We start from the raw sequence: 27100 nt of genomic DNA, 5'->3' as shown, positions 1-27100 counted from the left end.
ATGTAGGTCCGTGGCCGCAGGAGTGCACATGTGCGAGTCCCCAGCCCCTACCTACACTCGCAGGACTGGCCACCAGCGCTGGACTCCCTGCTCTCCACACGATCGGTAAGGCTCACTTACTTCCTTGCCGCCCCACCCCTTGCCTTCCTGCGATCCGACCGGCTCACTTAGTCCCTTCCCGCCCTCCCCCCTTCCCTTTCCGCGGTCCCGACTCCAAACCTGCGACTCCAGCAGCGTCTGCAGCACTTTACATATGCTGCTTCGGGGCCTTCTACTGCCCTGATTTGCTCTGCCGCGTCTCTGATGATGTCATCAGGGACGTGCCAGAGTAAATCAGGGCAGTAGAAGGCCCCGAAGTAGCATGTGTAGAATGCTGCAGACGCTGCTGGAGTTGCAGGTTTGTCGGGACCGCTGGAAGGGGGGGGGGGGCAGAAAGGGATTAAGGGAGCCGGCCAGACCGCGGGAAGGGAAAAGGGGAGTAGGGGAAACGCTGCTGCTGCACAGGGAAGTAGTGTGGGCGGAGGGAAATGGAGGGGGAGGGAATGCTGCTGTGGCTGCTTTACAGGGAAGTGAGGGGAGAGAAATGCTGCTGCATAGGAGGCAGAGAGAGAGACAGACAGATAGATAGAAAGAAAGACAGACAGTGGGAGGAAGGGAGACAGAAAGAAAAGAAGAAAGACACAGGGGCAGGGAGAGACACAGACAGAAAGAAAGACAGTGGGAGGGAGAGAGAGACAGAAATAAGGAAAGACAGACAGACATATATTCTAGCACCCATTAATGTAATGGGCTAAAATACTAGTGCATTCATAATGTATTACAACCTTACTAGCAAAACAAATAGTTGAGGACATGCTTTTACTGTTTCAAATATCTAGCACAAAGGTTAAAAAAAAAAAAAAAAAAAGCTTTACCAGCATATATTATATGGGAAAGAAATCCATGAAGATTAACTAACACCATAAGAAACATTTCAATCATCTGAAGCAACCCGCTCTACTCAGTAACACCTCTGAACATGTCCAGAAATCCTCTTCTGTAATCCGCCTTGAACCGCAAGGTAATGGCGGAATAGATATCACTAATGTAATACATCCAGTGCACAATTTGGATGTCTGGGGCCAGACCTGTTTTAGCAACTAAGGGCTAGATGCACTAAAGTCAGCGATTGTCACTAAACCTGTTTTCACAACTTTAGCGACGATCACTTTTATTGACCCAATGCACAACGGCTTACCGCATGTTTTTTCCCTCAATCGCCCATTTTCCGATCCGGCCACGCAAATTAGCTAAAACTCCATGCAAAATAGCCAAGTGATTGATGTACTAATATCACTTGGCTATGCAAAAAAAAAAAAACCCACAAACCACATGGGTTTTAGCTATCGGAAAAAACTGACAGGTCTACCTGTTTTTTTTCTCTTTTTTTTCAATGGCACAGATATTTTACGTGTGTTACACATGCAAAATATCTGTCCCATAAAAAAAAAAGAAAAAAAAATCCTCCCAACACCGATGACGGCCCTCCCCAACGACCCCCGACAAATGCAGCTCCTCCACAATAAAAAATTGGCTACTCCCTCCTGCCAACAGAGACCCCCCTCCTTCCTCTCCACCCCAAAAAAGGTAGAAGGGATGCCCACTCCCTCCTGCCACCAAATGCTCTTCCGAACCCTCTCCCCCATACCTTTGTTAGACGTTGGGAACAAGAGGGAAGCAAGGTCCCTCCAGCTCCAAGATCCGCCCATGGGAAATGTCGGGCCTTCTCCTCCCCGGTGTACCATGTGATGCAAGGGGAGGAACCTAAGGTGCCTAAGGCCCCTCCCAAGGCCTTAGGAGTCTGAGCCAATCAGGACCTTAGGCTCTTCCTTCTATATCCCATGTGATGTACAGGGAGGGGCCTAAGGTCTGACGTGTAAACAAATTAGGACCTTAGGCCCCTTTTCATGCATCACATGGGATACAGAGGGAGAGGCCTTAAGTGTCTGAGCCAATTAGGGCCTTAAGCTCCACCCCATACATCACATGGTGCACCGGGGAGGCCTATCATTTTCCACTGGTGGGCCTTGAAGCTGGAGGGACCGTGCTTCCCTCCAGCTCCCAATATCTAGCAAAAGGGGGATGGGGAGCAGCAGGTAGCAGGAGGGAGTGGGCATCACTCCTGCCTTTTTTTAGGGGGGGAGGAAGGATGGAGGGAAGGGAATGGTTGGAGGGGGAGGGTCGTCAGTGGCATGGAGTTATTCAGCCAGGCAGAAGAGAATAGGCATCCCTACTGCCATTTTCACTGCCATAGGGGGGGGGGGCGCAGTGCCTGTTTATTGGGGGGGGGGATCACTGGGGTGGCCATCAAGTTTCAAGTTTAATGAGATTTTTGATTAATCGCTTAATCTTTTTTCTAAGCGATGAACATAATAAAATTACAAGGGAACAATACAATACTTAACAATGAAATAAGTCCGAGAGGACTTGTGACAAACTTAACATACCCATAAACACAAGGAAAGAAAGGAAAGTTAAATACAAAATCATTAAAGAAAGCAAAACAATCAGGGAAAAAACATAAGGCAGGGAAAACAGAAAGTAGCCATAATATTAAGCAATAAAAATAAAATTGACCAGAGAACTGGTTAATTAATTATCAAAGGCATCTTTAAAAAGAAAGGTTTTTAAATTACTCTTAAATTTCTCCAGATTACGCTCTTCCCTTAAATAAATAGGGAGAGAATTCCAAATTTGAGGTGCTGTAACAGAATAAATAAATTGCCGTCTAGTGTTAACAACCTTAAGAGAAGGGATCGTCAGCGGGGGGGGGGGGGGGCCTTTTTTCTTTTTTTAATGGGGCAGATTGTGCATGTGTGTGCCATTGTTTCATTTCATTTATTTATATACCACTTATATCCTAAGTGGTTTACATTCAGGTACTTTATCATAGTTTCATGGTTTATTAAAAATTTGATTAAACGCTTATCATAACATTCAAAGCAATTAAAAAGCTAAAATATAAAATGGGGAAACAAACAACAGATAGTAGACAAAATCTTCATACAATCACACATACTTGATTGGGACAGGGCTCAAATTCTATCTAGTGTACTTGGGGTAATGGGGGGATTAAGTGACTTGCCTAGGGTCACAAGGAACAGCGAGGGATTTGAACCCACAACCTCAGGGTGCTGAGACTGTAGCTCTAACCCCTGCGCCTCACACTGCCTAACAGCATGTGTCAATCGCTCACTGAGCAATTAATCTGTCAGGTTTGCAAGCAAATGAGTGTGTGCCATTAAAAAAAAAAAAAAGAAGCCCTAACAACAGTGACACTGAGCAATTAATCTGTCGGGTTTGCATCTCTGTGCAAATCATTTGCATGCAAACTTGGTAGCGCACCAATAGGGCTTCTGCAATCGGCCAGAGAATCGGCCAGCAGCAATCAAGCCGGTATTACCGACTGACTTTATTGCATCTAGCCCTAAGTACTAAAAAGGTGCCCAAACTGACCAGATGACAACTGAAAGAATGTAAGCATGACCACCCACACACATTCCCCCCGTGTTCACTGACCCCCTCCAAACACTCCCAAAGATGTGACTAAAACAGTACATACCTGCCTATATGACAGTTTCAAATGTTATGCCCAGGCCTAGAAAGGCAGCAAGCAGGTTCTTGGAGTAGCCTGGTGGGCACAGTACTGAACAATACAGATGGGAACTCAGGCCCATACTTCACTCTAACTACTGCACATACAGTGAAATTTGTGAGCCATCCAAACCTCATCCTAATCACATTGTATCCATATATAGGTGTCACCTGCTGGCATAAGGGCTATATTGGTGTGGTGTACATTTGGATACAATGGGTTTTGCATGGGCTTTGGAGGGCTCACCATACAATATAAGGAGGCTATGGTGAGATGTGTACCTGGGACATTTTATATGAGGCTCACCACAGTGCCACTTAGGGTGCACCACCGATCTGCTGGGATGTTCATGTGGCTAATCTACTAAGAATGCTGGTCCATCCTACATCCCAATAGCTTGTTCTATGCATTTATCTTTTGTACTTTTTTTTTTTTTTTCAAAAAGATAAGACACACTAAGCACAAACAAATCCATCTAAAAAAAAAAAAAAAGAGATATAGGCTTTGCAGTATTGAAAATGGGTACGTTCGATATTGGATTTTTGTACCTATTGTGTGGACAATGTCTAAACTCAGATTTAGAGGTCTTATTGTAAATGCCCCTCAAAGTGACTTGAAGCTAAGACTATACTCAAATACAATCACTATCAGTTTAAATGGATCCCTAATACTACATTAATATTAAAACTTTACACAATCTTTGTTAGGTATCATTGACTCGAGGAGACCTAACAACTTGATGAACATCATCAAGTTTTCATGGCAGAATACAGAAGTAGATTGCAAGGCCTTTCTTCTGCGCAGTATAAATTCAATGTCGTCACCATTGTCACATCAAACGTAACCCTCTGCTGCTGCCCAGATGAGTGGTAAATCGTTAGTCCAATATCTCCGCTGAAACCTGTCCGCCTTGGGAGGCCCTGCTGGTAGTGGAACTACTAATGGCATAGCTTTCAGCTTCTAAGATGCGTGCAAACCCCAGTGGCATGACAAGCCTATGTATCATGACTGGAGACACAATCTTTACAAATCACTACATTTGTAAATAGAATCAGAAGGAAAAATGTTGGTGGGTGGGGAGGGAGAACACTGAAGCAAACTTTTTTTCTCACGGTCGAACAACCCTGAATGTCAGTAAAACATCAAAAGCAGTTTACAAAGCAGCATTAACAAAAAATAAAAAGAAGAATATGCTTGTGAGTGTAATGAGATGCAGCTACACACAAGCGAGAAAAACCTACCTCTAGCAAGAAACAGAGATTTTCTAACATATCAGTGCCTGTTTTATCATCCACCCTAGAACTATATCTTGTGAACAACAGACAAAAATCTCACATGCAACTAACTCTGCCTCCGTTCCAGACGCTGCTACTCACACTCAGATCCGAGGCAGATATGATGTTATCAAGCACAGAAAGAAAATGATCGGTTTAGCCCAATTCAATGGTTTGGAAGAGCTCAGCTACAGGATAACGGAAGTGGACAATCGGCACTGTACGGGGAAGAAGAGGAAGTAAGTCTGTCTCACCCATCCATGACATCCAGGTGCAGGTAATCGGCGCCAGAGTCCAGCATTCGGACACACTCTGAAGCGAGACACGCCAACTCGCTGTTGAGAATAGACGGACCGATCTTGCATCCGGAAGCCATGCTGCCGCTTCTGTCTCCGACTCGCCACTATCTCCTGAAGACACAGTAAGCTCTGGGAGATGTAGTTTATGTGGACGCACACGTCTGCTGAACGGCTACAGTGCGTGCAGTCGCCGGAACTACAAATCCCAGCATGCAGCAGTTCGCAACGTCTTGAGCTATCGCGGTCGTTCCCTCGTTGTCGTCACAGGTGGTTCCGATGTTGTGCCGACTCCTCGTTTCCGGTATTTTGGTGCCAGGCCTAAAACGCGGGTTTGGTGCAAGAGTTTTAAGGAGCCCTTATGTGAATCTTCAGCTCCCTTCCCCCCCCCCCCATTAACTTTGAGGCTTTTAGGCACCCCAGCTTGAAAAATTTTGAGAAAATCAATTATGATCGCCTATAATATCAGACCTCCGAAAAGAAGTCAATAAAAAATGTTTGATCACACAAACATTTAAATAATTAAACTTGGCGTAGGGTTTCCAGCTGGGCGAGGGGGGATTTGGGGTGTCCGGCAGGAGGGACTGGGCATCCACCCTCCTGCCGGCAATCGTTGCGGTGGGAAGGAATGGGTTCCCTGGGCCGCTGAACTGATCGCGGAAGCTGCGATCAGCTCAGCAGCCCGATCCAGAACTTATACCTGTTTTGACTTGGTCTAAGTCAAAACATATAAGTTCCGTCCAGGCAACCTGTTAAACTTTTGATTTTGGCTGCCGGATGACTAAGTCTAGGTCGGCCCACATCCCGCCTACCTTCTACCCTGCCCACTCCTCTAAAAATGTCCCTTTTCGCTCTGGTCGCACAGAGACAGTCAAAAGGCCTAAGCTGCTTTAGATACGTCTAGAAACCTGTTCGAATTATCGGTACTTGGACGACCTGGATGCTAATCGTTTTGAATTTTCTTCTTCTCCTTCCTTAAGACATAATTTTGTTTCGATTATGTACCTCATATGCTCTACGGATAATTCAGTGTTGGCATTCTTGCAGTTCAGCACTATATATACAGTTTGAGGAATTTCCTTAATCAGTTTCTGAAAATTCACCCATTCCAAAGGAGAGCCAAACTCCTTACTCCAGGCTGCTGTTAAACCAGGGATTACAATGGTTAGGGCCCTATGGTGGCTAGAAACCGATACTGGGTCCAAAGAGTCATCTTGTAAAAATAGCCTAAGTTTAGTACCCAAGTGTGAATATAACCCAGTTTGATCCAAGCCCACCATGTAATGGAGTTGGTGATATGCAAAGTGGGCTTCCTACCTGAGAGTCATTTGCTGCTATAAATCTAAAAGGGAATAAAATTTGCCATGCTCACCAATAAGGTACTCTAAAAGAGTGAGACCGTGATCTTTCCATTTTCTAAAAACTCCATTATCCTGTCCTGGGTTGAAAGCTATGGTTCTTATATAAGGTGCTGTTGTACTAATCACCTTTGTTTTACTTCAAGCACAAATTACAACACAAGTTGATGTGGTTAAGTGAACACTCAGACCCACAGTTGAGGTCCGGTGAAACAAGTTCACGGAGCAGCTATTAAGGAGACCATCATTGTTGTTCACAGTCTCCTCCACCAAACAAAGACTAAATAACAGCACATAAACTTGAAGAAAATAAAATAATAAATTTGACAGCAACTTAACTTTGAATGGTGTGGATGATACACATAACTGCTCCGGGCTCCTCCGTTTATTCACAATATATTTCTTATATAAGGTGACCATACGTCCCGTTTTGAACGGGGCTGTCCCTTTTTCAGCTCCCCTGTCCCGTTGTCCCCATGCATAGCTTCGGGACGCCAAAAAGTCCCATTTTCAGAGACGGCCTGAAGCTGTGTGTGGGGCCAACGGGACAGGGGATCGCAGGAGAATGGGCTGTCTCCCTGCCCCAGGACCAGCGTTACGGGGGAGCAAATAGGGCAGGGCCTGGCCTGTCTGGTGAGGTCTTCTTCCCTCCCTTCTATTCCCTCACTACCCTCTTGCCTGCAAGTGAACTAAACTCAGGCCGCAGGGCTCTAACATGGCACACACTGGCTTCCCTTCGCATCCGAAACAGGAAATGACGTCATTCCTGTTTCGGAGGAGAAGGGAAGCCAGTGTGTGCCGTGTTAGAGCCCTGCGGCCTGAGTTCAATTCACTTACGGGCCGTTACTGTGGAGACAACAGGACACTTTGCCATCTCCCACCCATTACCTGCCTCAGTGCCTCTTCGCTGGGGTTACCGGGCAACGAAGATGGGCCCAGACCGGAGAGAGAGCTCGTGTAGGTAGCAGACTGCCCGCCACACCCCGAAGGCCACAGCAACTGACAGGTAACCGCCCAGCCTACAAAACTCAAGCAGTCGACTTCTAATCAGTCACACTGGATGCTAATCGTTTTGGATTTTCTTTTTCTCCTTCCTCTAAGGATTATTTATGTACCTTAAGGAAGGAGAAGAAGAAGAAAATTCAAAACGATTAGCATCCAGTGTGACTGACCATTCTACAAAGCCAGGATTTTATGGGCTCTCATATAAGTGTAGCCAGTATTCAAAGGACCACTTTTAAAGTCCTGTTTTTCAATTATTTTTTTTTACCAGCACTCTAAGGCCAACTCTGAGCATTTGCATTTACCCATCACTTGCACATGGAGGGGGAAGAAGACAGATGCCAGACCAGGGGCAAGGAAAGAGGGAGGGAGAGAAAGGAAGGAGAGAAAATGCCAGATAATGGAGGGGGAGGAAGAGATAGAAGAGGAGAGCAGAGAGGTGCCAGGGTATAAGGGAAGGGAAACTAAGGAGACAGATGCCAGACCAGAGGGAAAGGAAGGAGAGGAGATGCCTGAGCATGGAGGGGGAGGGAGAGGTAGAAGAGAAGGAAATGTGTGTGATGCCAGGCCATGTGGTTGAGTGGGAAGGAAGGAAGGAAAGGAGAAGAGACAGATGCCAGAGCACAGGGGAAGGGGTGGAGACTGAAAAATTAAGAGGGATGAAGCTGAAATGAGAGAGAGAGTGGACACTGGATGGAAAGAGCAGAGAGAGTGAACAGTAGCTGGAAGGGGTAGAGAGAGGGGGGACCGGTGCTGAATGGAAGTGTGGGGGAGAGGGTGGACAGATGCTGAATAGAAGTGTGGGGAGGGGGGCAGACATTGAATGGAAGGGGGTGAAAAATGAATGGATGAAATTGGGCGCGTGGCTAGGGCGGGATGGGGGCGGGGCTGAATATTAATAGATGTCCCGTTTTGATGAAAAAAATAAATGGTCACGTTATTCTTATAATAGGCAAAAGATCACTACATGTGAGATGCTGATGCTACAGAGCCAGCAAATTTTCCATAAAGATCTCATGGGCTGCACTAACACAAGTGTACGTAAAGGATAGGGTAAGGTACCAGAGGTAGCATGCAACAGGGAATAAAAATGGCAAGGAGCAAAAAGAAGATGTTCCCACAAGGTAGGAGTGAAATCCTCAAGGGCAAAAAGCTAACCCCGTAAATGCCTCAGTAAGCAAGCTTGATTATATCATTTGAGACTGGGAACTTCAAGCCCTCCCTGCCCCTCATCAGCGATGTGGCACAGGCAAGGCCCTGGCGAGAGAAGGCTACGAAGCAGCCTGTTTAAAATGCTGCCAACAGTGCTGTTAGGAGATATGTCGGTCTCTGCAGTGGGAGGGTTCAGATGGGAGGGAGAGATGGAAAGAAGGGGGGTTCGGTTGCATGAAGGGGATGGGAGGGAGGGATAGAAGATGCTTGCTCAAGGGTTCTGCTGCATGGGAGAAAAGGAGGGATAAAAGCAGTGCAAGGGTTCTGCATGAGGGATGGGAAGGAGAGATAGAAAGATGCTGTGCAAGGGTTATGCTGCACAGGGGGATGGGAGGGAGGGATAGAAAGATGCTGCAGAGGGAAAGCACAAGGGGATAGGTGAGAGGGGGAGGAAAGATGCACACGGGGAGAGAAAGGAAAGAGGAAGAATTGGGGTGAAGGAGAGGAAGGGAGAGCTGATCATTGTACATTGAAAAAATAAGACCTATCCCGAAAATAAGCCCTAGTGCGTTTTTTGGACCCAAAATTAATATGACACTGTCTTATTTTGGGGGAAACACGTTACTTTAGAAGTTTTTATGATTACGGGTAAACAAGCGTTGTATAGATGACAACAACAGCTGAAGAATCACCATTAATATACAGGAATCATAAATAAAAGGAATACTAAAGCAAATCCAACAAGGCACTTCAGCTATCTTATATATGAAAGTATGAGAAAACCCCTATAGGTCCCTTTCCAAAAACCCACCGCCCAACCTTCCAGCCCCACTTCCCCGTTAAGGCAAGAAATAGGCAGAGGAGAGCAAGCAAACATGGAAAGCACCAATTCCTAAAAAAACTCCAGAGGGCCTGGACTCTGATGCCCCCCCCCCCCTTCTCCCTCAATCAGAACAAAAGTCCTGCACACTCAACCCCTAAAGAAATGTACATTGCCACTGAGGTAGGCCCACGACCTTAGGTTACATTTTTTTTTTAATATCTGGGCAACTTTCATCATCAGCATTTACTATTGGCCTTGATTACTATTTGATTTTTAGTTGTCAAAGTATGAAAGGCATGTTGATCACCGGTGTCAGCCATTTTTTCAGCTAATGGATATATTTGTATTTCTGCATGTTTTATTGGGCAACATTTCCAGGAGTTCTAAAGCCCATTCATTTTCCCTCTACTATAGAGCTTTTTTCAAAATAATAAATGTAATCCTGAGGGCCTCTGCTAACAAAGAAAGCTTTCTTGCTACTATGCTAGTTACAAGGTTGGATGCTCAAGTCATTTCACATGTAGCACTGTCATAATATTATAGTTATTACAGCTGAATTCAGCATAGCTTGACAGAGCAATTACTTTAATTCCAATGAAGCTGTAACATATTTTGCATCTGCTGAGTTACAAATAGGTATGTCTACAAATCCTACACTGATCCTGTCTTTTGCAAAATCAAATTACCTTATAGTATAGTCCTCCTCACATGTGAAAGACTTTGGAACATCCCCAAAATGAGACCTCGTCTGGCTGGGTCCAGGGTTTTACCGAGCATATTGTGAAGCTTTCTCAAAGGGTTGTCTATACATGTTACCAGTATATCTTACAAATGTCAGAGGAAGCTCTCTGCTAGAGCAAGCATTAGCAGTAAATTTGAGAGACTGAAATCACTACACACCCTGGCTAAAGAGTGAGGTTTATTACTGTCACAGTGGGGTCATTTTACTAAGGCGCTAGCCATTATAGCGCGCGCTAAACGCTATTATATTCTATGGACGCTTTAGCGTTTAGCACGCTTATATTTAGCGCATGCTAAAACAGCTAGCATACCTTAGTAAAAGGCCCCAGTATGCGCAAAATTAACCCATTTGGAGAAATAGCCCTCAAGAGAGTGAGGTCTTCAGGGAGGAGATGCTGGCATGGAAAGGACTAGAAACAGCTGAGTGCATAACAAGGAAATGAAAATGAGCAGAAAAAAAGTGACATTTTGTGCTGTCAATAATGTGCATTCTTATGGAAAGAACATGCATTTTTTCAAGAGTGCAAACTGCAGTATTTCCTGATAGTTTGCACATGAATGCCTCTCTGGCTCTCACAGAGGCTTTCTTACAGTTTCCCATTTATCAGGAGCACCGGATATTCCTCTGGTTTCATGTTCTGGAAATCGTTACAGTTTCCAGTTCTGTCTTTTGGCCTGCCTACAGCACCTTGTGCCTTCACCAAGGTGATGGTGATCGTGGCAGCTCACTTGAGGAAGATGGGGCTGCAGGTGCACCTGTACTTGGACGATTGGCTGCTCAGAGCCCTCTTGTGGGCCAAGAGTTGGTGCATTGTGGACCAGGGAAGGCCTGGGTTGGATTGTACTTTACAGGAAAAGCAATTTGACCCTGACAGTGTCCCTGGAATATCTAGGGGTCTCGTTTGACACAGCAGCTGGCCAGGTTTATCTTCCAGAGACACACAAACAGAAGCTGTGCTTTCAGATTTCTTGCCTTCTGGGCAAAGCAGCTCCATCTGCGTGGGACTATTTCCAGGTCCTGGGGTCCATGGCGGCCTCCATTGATGTGGTTCCTTGGGCAAGGGTGCATATGCATCCTCTGCAGCATGTGCTGCTCTCACACTAGTCTCCACAGACAAAAGCATTGCAGGCAGCTCTTCCTTGGACTCTGGAGGCCTGGTAAAAATAAGAAATCAACTAAATCAATACCCCAGTCTTTCTTCAGCCATGAAACCAGTGCCTCATGATGACAGTCTTCCAGTACTGAAGTCACCAGAGAAATGGAGCTTACATGAACCGACGAAGAATCTGCTGTTACCGCCATGGCCAGCGATAAAAAACGCGCTACAGTTTTGTAAAAGGGGAGGGATGTTAATTGCTAATTTTGTAAACATGAAAGCATGAAATCATAACCATTGTTAAAACTCTTCTTAATTATACAGTAGTATTCTGTGAATAGAGTTGGTAAAGAAGCTTTGGGAAAAGAGGTATGTGTGATCTATCATTATTATTAATGAGGGAGTAGGATGCCAATTTATTTGGTGGGGTTTTTGGTTTTGGTTTGTATTTTTTTATTTTTTTTTTTGGGGGGGGGGTAAGCCAGGAACCCTTGCACCAGTCCTGATCATTCATGCAGTGCTGGTACTGTGACAGTATTTTAGGCTGATGGGTGGTTATATATGATATGATGCTGTAGGATGGATTATTGATTGATTATTACTCTCTTTTTCTGAATTGTATTTACAAGCTGATTTTATTGTTGGTTTTCTATGTATGTTCCCTGGGTTATTCCTTTATGGGAATAGGGGATGGGATTAGGATTAGGTTTAAATGGTATAAACTATTAATAATATTATGCTTACATATCATATGCTATGTAAACATTGCATATGATGGCAGCCTCTTTAGGTCCTGGTGTTGGCAGAGAGGAAAGGCTGAAAGAAATGAGAAAGGGCAGGAGGATGGGATGGGATTATTATAAAAGATTATATTAATCTAATCTCACCTGCCATTTCAGCTTCCAATAAAGCTGCCATGATGTTTTAATCAAAGACAAGTGTATAAATGATTTGAGTCTAAAATATCTTTTTACTTGGATATAAATAATAAAAATATAATAAATAAATACCATAGTCAAAGAGAGAGTAGCTTTTATATATATATATCTATATATATACATATATCTCACATACCTATACATGTAGATCAATAGATACAAAGACATTGTGCACAATTGATTATTGCATGGTACGAGTACAAATACAGGGGGGAGTACTGATAAATTTACAAATGTGGACTACATTCAAATGTTCATAGCATGACTTGGCTGAAGTGGTGGTTATGGAAAATAATTCTTCTGAGTAGACACTCTTCAGTGCTGTAAAGAACCAAAACCTGTATCTATCACAACAAAGCAGAACATAGACAGACATGAACAGCCTTCCTTTGGCATGTCATGAATTTAAGGCATCTAATACTAATGAACACGCTTTATTGTTTTGAATGGAGAAAACCCATCCCAGCTGGCTTAAACGTGCCTCCACTGCTTTAGTTTTTTAAGCAGCAGTCATCATCATCGCTGAAGTACACAGTATACAGATCAGGTATATTTGTTGAGTGGCCTTTGTTGCCACCATTTTATGGGACCCCTGAAGAAGATGTGTTGTTCGAAACACAGACCACTTTGGGTCTCATATTTTGAAAAAGTGGTCTATTTGTATGCAACAATCTGTTTGTTTGTTAAAATAAACTTTGCCTGTGTCTTGTGCATCTGTCTGCAGTATCTTTTCTTTGTTCTTTATGCGTGGTATAGCCTATGTGTTCTCAAGAGCCGCACTGGCATGGAAGAACAACAGCTGTACCTTCCTATAGCAAAGAGAACAATGGTTGAATTAGTACAAGTGTGGAATCTGCACTATATGAATATATTATGGGCAATATTCAAAACTACATAGTCAGCATCAGTTGCTGGCTGTGTGATTTGATATCTGGATAAAAGGATAAAAATGTGGCTTTAGTAAATATATGGTCAAATATGAACTGGATTTCTGGAGGAGGGACCAAGGGTAATTTGGGGCAGGGCCACACGTTATAAGGACAGTGTTACTATTCAGTCACTACACCTCTAGAAGCGGCAGGAAATCCCCATGGAAGCAAACAAAAAGTGGGAAGGTTGAGATGTTCCAGTTGGGGTCAGTAACATAAAAACATTCAGCGACTCAACGCTGCATGTGTTTCAGTACTCAGGGTACCTTCCTCAGGAGTCTGGAAATTTGTTGTTTAAGAACCAAACAGTTGTGTTTTAAAAGTATATTTTGAAAAAAGCATTACCTTTCTTATAAAAAAAGATTTAGACTGGCTGTCAATAAACCAGTGCAATGAAATTCTCTGGTAGAGAATGACATGGTGACAAAATTCATCACCGTTCCCGTCCCCACGGATAACCGCGGGAAACCATCTTCATGTCATTCTTTAAGGAGAGAGGGAAGAATCAGAGTATAATTGGGCAAAACCACTGACCCGCAAGCTTTGCTTTGAAGAATGCTGGTGTAGAAGGACTGAGGTTGAAATAGACACTAGAAAATGACATGGAATTATTTCCCACGGGAACGGTGATGAATTTTGTCACCGTGTCATTCTCTATTCTCTGGCTCACCGTTGCAGAGGGCTTCACTGAGTGTGATCCTTGGCAGGAAATCAAAACCGGGAGCATGCTCAGATGAGGCCCAGTCTAAATCTTCTGTAGGCAGTTATGCACAGCTTTTGACATGGCATAAGTGTCCATAAAGTTAGGCCTATACATGAGGAATTATGCTAGTATTCTATAATTGTAATTGCATGCACAATTGCTAGTTTAGAATCTGTGCTTAGCACGCTGTATTCCAGTACCCAACTTTAGGCCCTCTTTTTTTAATTTACCCTTATATGTCCAAATCACACCATTGGACCACCAGGGACAAAAGTAAACGAGGGGGGAGGGCTATCTACACATTGGAGACATGTTTGGGGAGGTTGAGGGAGCGGGATGTGTGAGGATTTTTTTTTGTTTGTATTTTAAAAGCCTATGTTATGCAGGTGCTGGCCTGATATTCAGTTCCGGCACCTGCATAGTGAAGCAGCCAGATTTAAGACAGCTTTTCAGCTGTTCTAAATCTGGCTGCTTTGTTATGCGGCTGCCGATACAGAATATGCTGGCACCTACATAACCTGAAGTTCCTCCCCAGTGCTGCCCCAAGCGCCACCCCTGACCTGTCCACTTTTTACTTGGATGGTCTGAGGGTGACATTCAATGACAATCTCCAGTTAAGTGCCACTAGATATGCCCTTTTAGGTGGTGGAGAGCTTCCTGTTCACTTAAATCGCTCTGAATATCATTGAATGTCAGACCTATGGAGGGGCATGTGTCTTTTGTCTTCTTAAGTGCCAAGAACTCAAGAGGAACAAGGAGCGCCTTAGGGGCTGGGCCCTGGATTCTGGCCTTGTTCCTGGGCAAAGAAAACAATAGAGAGGTTTCAGTACTTTGCCATCTTTTTAATATATAAAAAGTTAGGTGGGGGGGGGAAGAAAGCGCGCTTATTCCTGCTATCTTATGTCAAGTGCATAGCTTGAAGAACCCGGAACTGCAGGCCTTAAGGATGTGAGCCCTGAAGTAACTAACTGGAATAAGGTAAAGAAAAAAGGAGAAGAAAATTCCTTCATCAGTGGTGGTTATGCTCAGAGGGACAGTCCTAGGTTTTGGGAAGGGTTTTACTGTCAGCTTATTTGACTGGGTGACGAGGAAGCTGGATGTTGAGGAGTCCCTGGACATTGTATACCTAGACTTCAGTAATGCATTCGATAGCGTACCACACCGCAGGTTGCTGAGCAAGATGAGTTCTATAGGATTGGGCAACACATTGACGAAATGGGTTGGGAACTGGCTTGGAGGTAGGTTTCAGAGGGTAGTGGTGAACGGCACCCCCTCCAAAATGACGGAGATAATCAGTGGAGTGCCACAGGGCTTGGTCCTGGGCCCAATCCTATTCAACATCTTTATAAGAGACTTGGCAGAAGGGCTGCGAGGTAAAATAACATTATTCGCCGATGACGCCAAACTAAGCAATGTAGTGGGCAAAAGCACAACAGACATAAATTCAATGTCCGACAACATGATGCACGACCTACTCCTACTGGAGCGCTGGTCTAGGTCCTGGCAACTTATCTTCAATGCCAAAAAATATGCAAAGTCATGCACCTGGGCAGCCAAAATCCATGCAAGACTTACACCCTTAATGGCGAGATCCTAACAAGAACTGAAGCAGAACGAGACTTAGGGGTGATCGTCAGTGAGAACATGAAGACTGCCAATCAAATGGAGCAAGCTTCATCCAAGGCAAGGCAAATCATAGGTTGCATACGCAGGAGTTTCGTCAGCCGTAAGCCTGAAGTCATTATGTCATTGTATAGATCCATGGTGAGGCCCCACTTGGAATACTGTGTGCAATTCTGGAGGCTGCATTACCGTAAGGATGTGCTGAGACTGGAGTCGGTCCAGAGAATGGCCACCCGGATGGTCTCGGGACTCAAGGATCTCCCGTACGAGGAACGGCTGGATAAGTTGCAGCTGTACTCACTCGAGGAACGCAGAGAGAGGGGTGATATGATTGAGACATTCAAGTATCTCATGGGCCGCATCGAGGTGGAAGAAGATATCTTCTTTTTCAAGGCTCCCGCGGCAACAAGGGGGCATCCATGGAAAATCAGGGGCGGGAAACTGCACGGGGACACCAGGAAATTCTTTTTCACTGAAAGGGTGGTTGATCGCTGGAATAGTCTTCCACTTCAGGTTATTGAGGCCAGCAGCGTGCCTGATTTTAAGGCCAAATGGGATAGACACCATGGGATCTATTCACAGAGAAAGGTAGGGGAGGGTCATTGGGGTGGGCAGACTAGATGGGCCGTGGCCCTTATCTGCCGTCTATTTCTATGTTTCTAGAGGATGTAAAAGGATGGGAGATTCTACTGTCAGAGAGTTGAGAAGGAAGCAGAGGACAATTCCTGTCAGAGGAACTGAAAAATATTTGATTGGAAATGGAGAGGAGAATAAAAAGTATGTTGCTTTCTGTTTCCTTTGTGACACTAACAGCTTTTTATTCTGCTTTGAATCCCCCAGTAAATATAATGGACCTGATATTCAGCTTATGGCAGTCAGCTGTCCTAACTTTATGTGCTTACTTAACCAGTTAATGGACTGAATATCACTGCTAACAACTGTAGTTGGTGCCAGCTTCACCCAAGCTCTATTCCAACACCACCCTGGCATTAACCAAACATGAATTTAAGGCATCTAATACCAATTAACAAGCATTATTGTTTGGTATGGAGACAAACCATCTCCTCTAGGCATAGACATATATTTCATCTAAAGAATCTTTGGGAGAAATGAAGCTGTAAAGAGGAGTGTCCAAGATGGTGGCGGGACTTGTGAGCTGCTAGCTGATCGAGTTTACTTTTTCCTTAAGTGCTATGCTGCTTACAAAGCGCAAAGGCTTGGTCCGTCTGGGACCCCCACCAGCCGGTTCTTCAACGCCGATGCGCCAAGCTACGCTGGATTTTTCCGCCAGTGTTTCTCCTCTGACAGTGGGAGTGTGAGGCTTGCAAACGTCGGCATCCCAAGACTTGGCTGCTACGCTGGAGCTGGAATTCTCTCTATTGCTTCCCTACCCGGTAGTGTCTCCGTCTCCCACAGCCGCATTGTTTGGGTAGCTGAGTGGCTTTGAGACCGAGGTGATTATTGGAGTTGACTCGCTAAAGGGGAGCAGGATGGAGAACGGAGCTCCGGTGAAGAAGATCCAACCAGGGGTCGAAGGTAATATTCGACCCCGTTAACGGAGGTAACCTTACTGGATGTCTGGAAGACACTCCAGAGAATGGATATCATTATTCAAAAAACAGTGGGGGAAACCTTATCATTAGTAAGTAAGGTAGACTTATTGGTAAAAACAGTTGAAGATTTAAAAACAGATAATGAGGCTAAATTTGGCAAAGCGAATCAGGAGATAATTGCTTTGAAGTCTGTTTCTGAAAGTCTGATTAAAAATAAACTAATTTTACACAGAAATATAGAGCAATTGGAGAACCATAATAGAAGATTGAATTTCCCTAGATCATCAGAGATTTCCTCAGTGGAACTGTTTAGGAAAAATTTACTACAAATATTAAGTTTCACTCCTGAGATTATTCCTCCTTTGAATAAAATCTACTATTTACCTGGTTCTATAAAGAAAAATGGGAGTGAGACTTTAGAAAATCTTCAAGGTCCTCAGAATCAACCTCCTGATTTGGGAAATATATCAGCAATTTTGGAAACATCTGTGATAACTTTGGAAGAGAGAGCTACCTTATTTGTCTCATTTGTGTTTCAGCAAGACCTCAATGCTGTTCTAAAATTCTATTTTCATAACTCGCACACCTTTTCTTGGTCAACGTATTTGGATATACCCTGACTTTAATAAAACAACTCAAGAAAGGAGGAAAATATTCTTAACAATGAGGCAAGAGACAAAAGATTTGGGTGCCACGTTCCAATTGGCATATCCATGCAAGTTCCTCATTAAATATTTGGGGACAAAATATACATTCTTTGTTCCAGACCATCTCTGGAGTTTTCTGGACATGAAGAAGATCTCCAGGGTTTAAAGGGTGTGATTATGTAATGAGGAGTTATTCCTGTTAAGCCATTTTCTTTATTGGTTTTCTGATGGTTAAATTAAGTCTTTGTATATTCAGGACTTCTCCCCCAAAGTGTTTTGGGGGTCTAAGAAGATTGTTAACTGATATTCCTTTAATTGTATTTTCTTTCTATGTACTATTACTTTTCGTGTTACTTAAACAAGTGTATTACTTGTCATTTATTTTCAAAATAAATAAAGAATTAAAAAAATAAAGAGTCCTTGGGAGTTTCAGTGGCATGGAAGGACAGTAGTTGCACTTTCCTAGATCAAAGGGAAAAATGTTTGAACTAGTACAAGGGTCCACTATAACAACAGATTATGGGCAATATTCAAAACCATGTGGCAAGCATTAGGTTCCTTGGTGTGGGTCTGGTTGGGTGTCCTTCCCTGTTTATGCAGTCTCTGAGAGTTTCCCCTCCTGATGAAGCATTTTGTGAAATCTGGATCGGGGAGGGGGAGGGTCACTTCATAGGGGAGTGTAGCATGGTGTAACAGCAAACAAGGGGTAGCAAGTAGCGTCCGAAATGGAATAACACCACCGATAAGGCAAAGATAATTATCTTGGCTTTATTTGAAGGTTTGGGTGGTATGGAACTTTTTGAGTGCTGTGATAGTCCCAAGAGACATTATTGCTTGAACCCATTGAGCACCTAGGTGGTTGGGCTGAGCACTTCACATAAAAAAGTATCACAGGCAATATTCAGCAACATTATTCACTTGAGTGCCACTAAATATTGATGGATTGCTAACTCAGAAGGGTTTAACTGGCCTCTCCTGCATGGTTAAATTCTTTTGCATATTGGGCCCAATATTTTCACATATACAGCTAAAACCTGGACTGCACTAGATCTCACTTGATTGAGAGACAAAATAAATAAAGAAAGGGAGATACTGAATTCACGTAACACATACACAAGAGTAGGCTTTTGAAATCACTTTCCCCCCCCCCCCCCACTTCCTGCCCCTCAGGACCCCAAAGAGATAAGGATTATTGCCTACCCCTTCACAGCCCTAACCCTGGATATGTCCAGATAGGTCAGGTAGTTGAGGGACCTTGTACACTTGTGCCAAAAATTATTCAGCTCTTGTTCTTGCTCCTGATCACTCATTTTGTGGTGTCATTGCTGTAGTAATCAGCCGCTCTTTAGCTCTTTGTTATTGTACTGGCATGTATGAAGATGACAAGAGCTGGCCCTGCTCTTGGGACTCTGATACCTCAAGCCAGCTGGGGCTGGAAGCCTCTTGAAGATCCTCCTCCTACACATCTCTGATGGTGAAATATAACTTTTTCATTTTATCTAAGTATAATATGGCACTGGTGATATTACTGTTGTTACAACTCATATTTCTATTAATCATATCTTCACAGTTCACTTTAAACTGTTGCTTTCTATACCATTTGAGCCTGGATTTCAATAAAACATGGATGGTACATTAAAGATGAACACAAAACCTAGTAACAAATCATAAATAATCCACTGACGAATAGGAGACCACACACAGGAAAAAAATATACACACAGAAACTGCAGAAACCGTACAGAGTTCAAGAAAGATTAAGAACTAGTATTAGCCATTGAATACATAAAACAAGATGTAGCCATCTAATATGGAATTTACTATGGAATTACTGGTGAACTGAAGGGTTTACAGTTTGGTTACAGTAAGTTGAGCAAAGGTCTTGTGGTTTCTGAACTTAACTGTATTGAATACTGTTTTCCTGCCTTAGATAGTTCTGTTTTTCCATACTTACAACAAAAGGATATTTCACACTATGAAAAAAAACCCAAAAAAAGAATGACAGACCAAAAGCTAAAAATAGAAACAGTTATTAATGGCTGTGAACAGCAGTTTTGCACAATCCAAGTTTTCAAACACCACATAGTTATTATGGCACTGCGTATTTCTCTTGTGAATAATTTTTCTTAATGACTCTTTCTTAGCAAAACTGTTCTTGCAGCAAACAGTTAAGGCTTGGTCTGACTAAAGCAGATCAAATACTAAACATTTATGTTCTACTCTATCACAGGTGCTCCGATGGAGCGAGATGGTCGTGAAATTAAATGCTTCTGCATCAGCTGGTAATGATTCATTTGGATGGCTTGTAATGTAAATCTGGTATTCCAGTGCAGGACCTGCCAGATGGATCCACCCAGATTTACATATCCAAACCTGTTCTGTGTATTCTGTGCCATCCAGATGCTGCTGAGATAAACCATGCTAACATTTCCAGGCTCTATCAGTTGTGGAGCAAATCCCTCTGTCTCCAGAGTGATGACTGCTGCCCAGACTCTTCCCCTGTTTTCTGCGTTTTATATTGAGCCCCGCTGCTCCCACTCACAGGTTCCTGGTCCTTTTCTAAGGGGGTCTGCCCATCTGTAGCAAGCAGGATGTTACAGGTTTGTGCTGTCAGAGAGAAAGTGCTTATTCAGTCCCATAAACCACAGTGTCTTGAATGTGTTTTGGGGAAATGTCATTATAAAGAGGGGCAGGTTCTCTGGCAAAGATGTATACTGCTCCTGCCACTGCACCCTCCCTACCTCATCCATTCCCCTCACTTCAGTGAAGGAAAAAACCTCCCCCCCAAAAATTAAACATGTGACTCATCTAGGTCCACATCAGTCTCCCCCAGTTCAATATGGGTAAAGCTGAACTGTCCTGAGAGCAGGGGGTTCTCCGTACCATTGTCCTCGCTGATGTGAAGGATAGTATCTCCGTGCTGTAGCAGGCTGGTGGTCTCCAGACCCATGAAGTCCTCACTGTCTGAAAGAGGGGTGGGTAGCAGAGCATGTGCTGGTGCTGTTCTAGGCTCCACATCTTCCAGCTTCTTCTAGAATCAAGCGAGGGAGAAGTGGAAGAACAGTTTTTAAGATATATACAGACCCATGAAGTCCTCATCATTATGGAAGCTCCTAAATTGTAACACCATTACTCAAGCTCCTAAATTGTACCTCATGCATAGTAACACCACTACTGAAGCTCATGTATCATAACACCATCATAGAGGCTCATGCAAAGCTCTTAATAAACAATAAACATCAGGTTATGATAGGCCATTACTCCAGAATGTTTCCTAGAAGGAAAGGGCAATTCTGAAATATGATATAACTAGTTTGTAAATCTAATGCTTTTGTCAATACGTTAGTGTGTTCAAAGCTTTTATAATAAAGCTTATATATAGTAACATAGTAAATGAGGGCAGATAAAGCTCTGAACTGTCCATCCAGTCTGCCTATTGGTTATAAAAAATTAATGATTAAATTAACTTGTCTCTTCTTTGATATTTCTGGAAAATAGACTGTAAAGTCCATCTGGTATTGTTCCAAATGCTGAAGTTGCCGTTCAAGCTCACTCCAGCCTATCCAATCATCCTGACCATAAAGTCTGTCCAGTAACATCCTCATGTTCCAAGTTAGTGGCGTTTCCATTGTTGCCCTCCCCAGCCCATCCTACACCACATCACCACATATGGGACACAGACCGTGCAAGTCTGTCCAGTACCGACCGTAGCTCTTTAATTTACATCCTTCATTTTCTAATTAGAGATCCACTATGTTTATCCCACACTTTTTTGAATTCTGTCACCATTTTCCACTCCACCACTTCCATCGGGAAAGCATTCCAGGCATTAACCACCCTCTCCATTAAAAATAATTTTATACTTTTATAGTCAACAATAAACTTGATATACAAACATTATCTTGAGAGATTATTTTTTTCTTGGGTAAGGATACAGGAGCCTTTTTTCTAGCATGTGCTTCCCGCATCATAAGAACATAAGAATAGCCTTACTGGGTCAAACCAATGGTCCATCAAGCCAAGTAGTCCATTCTCAGTGGCCGATCCAGGTCACTAGTACCTGGCCAAAACCCAAGATGTAGCAATATTCCATGCTACCAATACAGGGCAAGCAGTGGCTTCCTTCATGTCTTTCTCAATAACAGCCTATGGACTTTTCCTCCAGGAACTTGTCCAAACCTTTCTTAAAACCAGCTACACTATCCGCTCTTACCACATCCTCTGGCAACGCATTCCACAGCTTAACTATTTTCTGAGTGGAAAAAAAAATTCCTCCTATTGGTTTTAAAAGTATTTCCGTGTAACTTCATCGAGTGTCCCCTAGTCTTTGTAATTTTTTGACGGACCTTACTGTGGGATGCGCTCTGGTGTCCTACAGTAAGTTCTTAATTGGTGTGTGCTAATCCAGGCACTAATAATTGTATTTTTTTGGAGGGGGTCTGTCAACAGGCAGACAGTGGGCGTCCCTGCACTAATCAGTGCAGCTACATTGGCATGCACTAACTGTGTTGCTCAGGATTACTTCATGAGCCCAAACCACTTACAAAATAGGTGTCAGTAAGTGCTCACAAGGTAATTTTATAGGCCCTCTTTTACTAAGCTGCGGTAGAGGTTTCTACCGTGGCCTTGGGTGTTAAATGCTCTGAGGTTCATAGGAATTCTGTGAACGTCAAAGCATTTAGCACTCCAGGCCATGGTAGAAATTTCTATCGTGGAGTAATAAAAAGAGGGTGTTAAGGATCATGCATCAATGGCAACATTAGCGCATTGCCATTACTAGAAAAAAAAAATAGAAAATTGGCCATTTTCTGGCTGCAGTAAAAATGGCCATAGCACGCGAGGAAAAAATTGCACAAGGGCGCCCTAAGGCCAATTTTTACTGCAGTCTAGTAAAAGGACCCCAAAGTTTGCTATTAACCTTTTTAAATGTCTCCAGAGGTGAGTGTAGATAAGGAATGGCTTTTCACACTTTATTTTACACATTGCCAAAATTTATTTTGTGATCAAAACGTTTGAGTTTTGCTGGATGTCTACAGAAAAATGCAGATGAAGCGTCAGCAGTTTTTTGTTGGTTTTTTTTTTTTTTTTGTTATGACCAGGAGTTTTATAAATGGTCACTTTTTCTTTTGGTTAAAATATCTTTATTATTAAACTTCAAACAGTTAACATGTTTTCTTTGATTCCTTACATCTCTCACTAAACAGGTATCTGTAATTATTCTTTTATAGCCTCCAGTGTAACAGTGGTTCCTGTACTTGCTTGATGATTTTTGGCCTTGTGGCATTTCAGCCACTTCTTTTTCTTTTTCTCTATCTCCATCTCCCTACTGAAATTGGAGTCTTCAAGAATATAGTATTTAGCAATGACAGCTGAAGACTATTTTTCTCTCTTTCTGTTCATTTTTCTTTGGTTTTTAGAGCTGAACTTGCTTTGCTGTACAATCTTTATACTGCTCATTTTCAAAGCAAATGGACATCTTAAAATGCCTAAAAATAGGTCCATCTGCTAAAAATGTCTGAACAGGGGCATAGGCTTAGGTCCACTCAGTTTGGGCTCAGGCCTGCCCTGCATACATACTTGACAAGCTAGGCCTTTCACGGTCCTGCATCTCCCTCCTTTAACGAGCTTTTCAGTCCATTCAAAGGATCGCCAGCAGTGGCAGCAATTCCTACATGCTGCCTTCTGATCCGGAAGCTTTCTCTGCCACTTTTCTCTCCTCTGACTACTTCCTATGTGAAATGCAGCAGAAGGAAAGCTTCAGGAGTAATTGCTGCTGCTGCGCCTCTGAAGAGGGAAATTAATTATGGTAAACAAGGTGAGATTTCACCAGAGATCCAAATTCTCACAATTAGGTTGCACTGCTCAGTTGGTGTGTTCTGACCAAAATCCAAATTTGCCATGCTTTCTCTAGCCCTTAAGTCTCTTCATGAGGTAGGGCTACTTCCAACTAACACCCCCCACCACTTCAGAAGTTCAAGTCCAGAGGCAGACTCTTGGCTTCCAGAAAACTCCTAAAACTTATTTGCTGGGTTTCCAATGATCCCCTGGAACCAACAAGTCTACTTCCCTTAGTAAATTCCTGTTGACCCTCCTATTTCCATGGAAACTACAGTTAGGATAGCCAACAGTCACACCTTCAACAATAGCAGGCAGCCCTAGGAAGGGACTGCAAACGGCTACCGGTTAGAAAACGCACAGCACTGATGATTTTAAAAACGTCTCATAGCAGTCATGGGGAATATATGCACTCCTTATTCCTTTTTCTTTCAGTGCATAACATTCCCCCAGGGCTACACTCTCCCCTGTGTACATGAAACAAATGATTTCTACATGAAGCAGAAATCATTTGTGACTGTCTTCACCCTAGACCACCTCAAACCACCACAATTTACCACCTATTGGATTACAATGATGGAATGGAGCTCTTCACATACTTGCATGGGTGGCCAGCCCACATAAATCCATGAGAGTCCCTAGATGGAAACCAGAAAATCCAAAGTGTTTTTGCCTTGATCTTAACACTCCCACACATAAAAGTTAGAATACTTACTGAAAGATAGGTGGCATCAGTTTATAAACCACTAGTTTCACCTGATAACCTGGTGTTCCCATGTTAGAAACACTTAACTACCTGGTTACAGTTCATAAGAAATGTAAGATGGAATAATGCAGGGTGGCAGTGTGTTCAAATGACCTCTTGTGTCCCTGTGTTAGAAGGACATGATTTAAATCTTCCTTTTTTCATTACTGTGTCTCTGATTTAGAAAACACTATTCCCTTCCTACATTTACATTACAATTCGTAAGAAATAAAAACTGGGGAAAATGTAATATGGTTTGGCAGCTGGGTGTAGGCCACTCAAAATTCCAGATAGGACTGCAGTCCCCTCTGGTAAAAAAAAAACAAAAAAAAAAACCCAAATCAACCTTGCTTTATTTGACAAAAATTAACCTGTAACTTATCAACTCCTTCCTTGCAGAGATCTCGGTGTTAGGAACACCCTTCACGTCTAATAAAAGTTCATAACTGCACTAGTAATTAATCACCAAATCTGCAGGTTTTGTTTTCTAAATTCAACAGACATACTCATACTTTAAACCATTAGCATAAGTTCATGTCAAGCAAAACATTTTGCAACAGGCAGAATTATCAGAGCCCTCCAAAAAAACACACAATGTTCTGCTTCTGGACACTTGTTCCTCCCCTCAGTACTTCAGGAACCCAGTGGCCTTACAGTTTGAGGTGACCACTTGCACTGAGTTTTTCAGCACCGAATGACTCAACTACAGGAAGGATCATTGCACGGGACTGCTGCCTGAGTATAACCTCCAGGTCCTGGATCCAAAGTGAGACATCTGCAGATCTCGACCCTTATTCACATCTTTCTGTAGACATTGATCACAATCACTACGGCCAGCAGAATATATCGGTAAGTCAAACACCACAATTGGTACATACATTTTCTCAGGTATTTATCCCCATGAGTGAGGCCCAGGATCGATCTCCCAGGCCGGGCAGGATCCAGGTATCTCTTACATATACTGCCGGCACAGTGAAGTTGATTAGGTTTCTGTACCACTGTTCCAGTGGCTCCTCCAACTGCTCCACTTCTCTCATTGACATGACAGCCATTTGAAGTCTTGGTATGGGTCGCCCTTTCAGCCTAGCTAATTGTTCATCTTTCTGATCAGTGACCATGATGTCACCTTAGGCCACCAAACCTAGATTCTCTTTGATGGGGATCCCAGTGTCTGGCTCCTGTTTAATCTTGATGATAAACCCTAGTGCCATTTTTTGTATGTTAACCACGTGCTCACGGGTAGGAATCCATAGGTACACCTACATCCTTAGGCATAGTGGTATTGATGCAGCCTCGCAAGATTTCTGAGACCAGGGATGACCCATAGAATCAACTGGAGATGTTGACCCCACATACTCCAACATGAATTCATTGCACTAGCCTGAAATGCAAACATTTTTTCCTAAGAATCTCTTATAATGACATGCTTTTACCGATGGAAACATAAACCAGTAAGTTTTGTGGCCTCTCTCTAGGGCAAGAACAATTTTAGCTTTGAGGCAGAAGGGTCTCCAATCCTCCATATTGCTTCTGGTGGTAGCCACATGTGGGACCGAGGTTTGAGACACCAATTTAAAGTAGTTGGCCACTGTTTTTATAGTTGCACCCGGCAACACAATGGGTGAGGGTATCAAATTGGGAACAAGACTGGAACCTTGTGGAATCACAGGAAACAAACTCATGCTTGACTTCTTCCTCACTATTAGCTCACGATCAGTCTTGCAATGGTGTTGGTCCTCTGAGGTGCGGTTTTTATAGGCTCCTTTTCGCCAATCTCCTTCCACACACATGGCATCCTCTTGTTCTGCTGACACACTTCCGTTCCTCACACTGGATTGGTACAATCTCTTCTCTCCGGCAAACTGGCTCCCTTCCTTCTGGGGTTAATCTTGACCCCAGCAAGGAACAGCACTGCTGCTGGATTTTTTATTAACAGATATTCCTCAAGTTCATTCACAAGGCTCAGCATCTGGACCTCATACTGATCCAAGCTCTCAATACTCATGGCTCACTGTCTGTTCTTCCACCTGCTCTCAACCCAAAACACAGTCTAAACTGGTCAGGTACCAGCAGTTCAAATATTTGTAAATCTAAGGAAAATGTCCAGAATCACTTTGTTCACTGTCAGGTGGGGTGGCCTTTGAAATTCGCTTGCTCTCAAAGTCCCTGTTGTCAGGCACCATTTATGTAACTCCTTTGTTTGCTGGGAAGGAGAAAAGTGTAGAGTTACCGTATGTCCAAGTTTTCCTGGACATGTCCTCCTTTCAACAACTGTTGGGCATCTGGACAGTTTTGGTGATTTTTCACCATTTGTCCAGGTTTATGCCAGTTGTGAAGAAAACAGCCTGGAATCCTACAGTTCTCTCTTCAATGGGTCAGTGGCAGCCGGCAACGATTCTCACAGGCTGCCTGATGCTAACCCAGAAGCCTCCCCTCTGCCACATCCTGCCCCCCTCTGGCAATTTCCTGTTTCTCTGCGGCAGAGGGGAGGCTTCTGGGTTAGTGGCAGGCAGTGTGTGAGAATTGCTGCCAGCTACCGCTGACTCACTGAAGAAAAATAAAACAGAGAGTTGTAAGAATTGGACAATGAGGGAGGGAAGGAGAGATGCTGGACATGGAGTGAAGAAGGGGACTGGGGAGAAAGGGAGAGCCAGCAATGGGGTAGAGGGGAGAGATGCTGCTTGGAGAGGAAGAAAATGTTGGACATGGGGAGGGGAGGGAGAGATATTGGATAAGATGATGGAGGAGAAG

At 43.5% G+C, this 27100-nt stretch overlaps 2 protein-coding genes across 2 annotated transcripts in view; both read right to left on the bottom strand.

Annotated features, from left to right (window-relative positions):
* RPE (ribulose-5-phosphate-3-epimerase) overlaps positions 1-5328 on the bottom strand; it is a 48708-nt gene extending 43380 nt beyond the window's left edge. Inside the window, exon 1 of the mRNA XM_033944258.1 lies at positions 5163-5328. Within this exon, the coding sequence (XP_033800149.1) occupies positions 5163-5284 (122 nt within the window). The 5' untranslated portion in view covers positions 5285-5328. The remainder of the gene's footprint in view (positions 1-5162) is intronic.
* A 14259-nt stretch (positions 5329-19587) lies between these two features.
* Positions 19588-27100, bottom strand: part of UNC80 (unc-80 homolog, NALCN channel complex subunit) — a 392207-nt gene continuing 384694 nt past the window's right edge. Inside the window, 1 exon segment of the mRNA XM_033945805.1 lies at positions 19588-20800. Coding sequence (XP_033801696.1) covers positions 20561-20800 — 240 coding nt within the window. The 3' untranslated portion in view covers positions 19588-20560.

The sequence above is a fragment of the Geotrypetes seraphini genome, chromosome 5, assembly GCF_902459505.1.
Source record: "Geotrypetes seraphini chromosome 5, aGeoSer1.1, whole genome shotgun sequence".
Taxonomy (NCBI): domain Eukaryota; kingdom Metazoa; phylum Chordata; class Amphibia; order Gymnophiona; family Dermophiidae; genus Geotrypetes; species Geotrypetes seraphini.
This window is presented reverse-complemented; position numbering and strand designations above follow the sequence as displayed.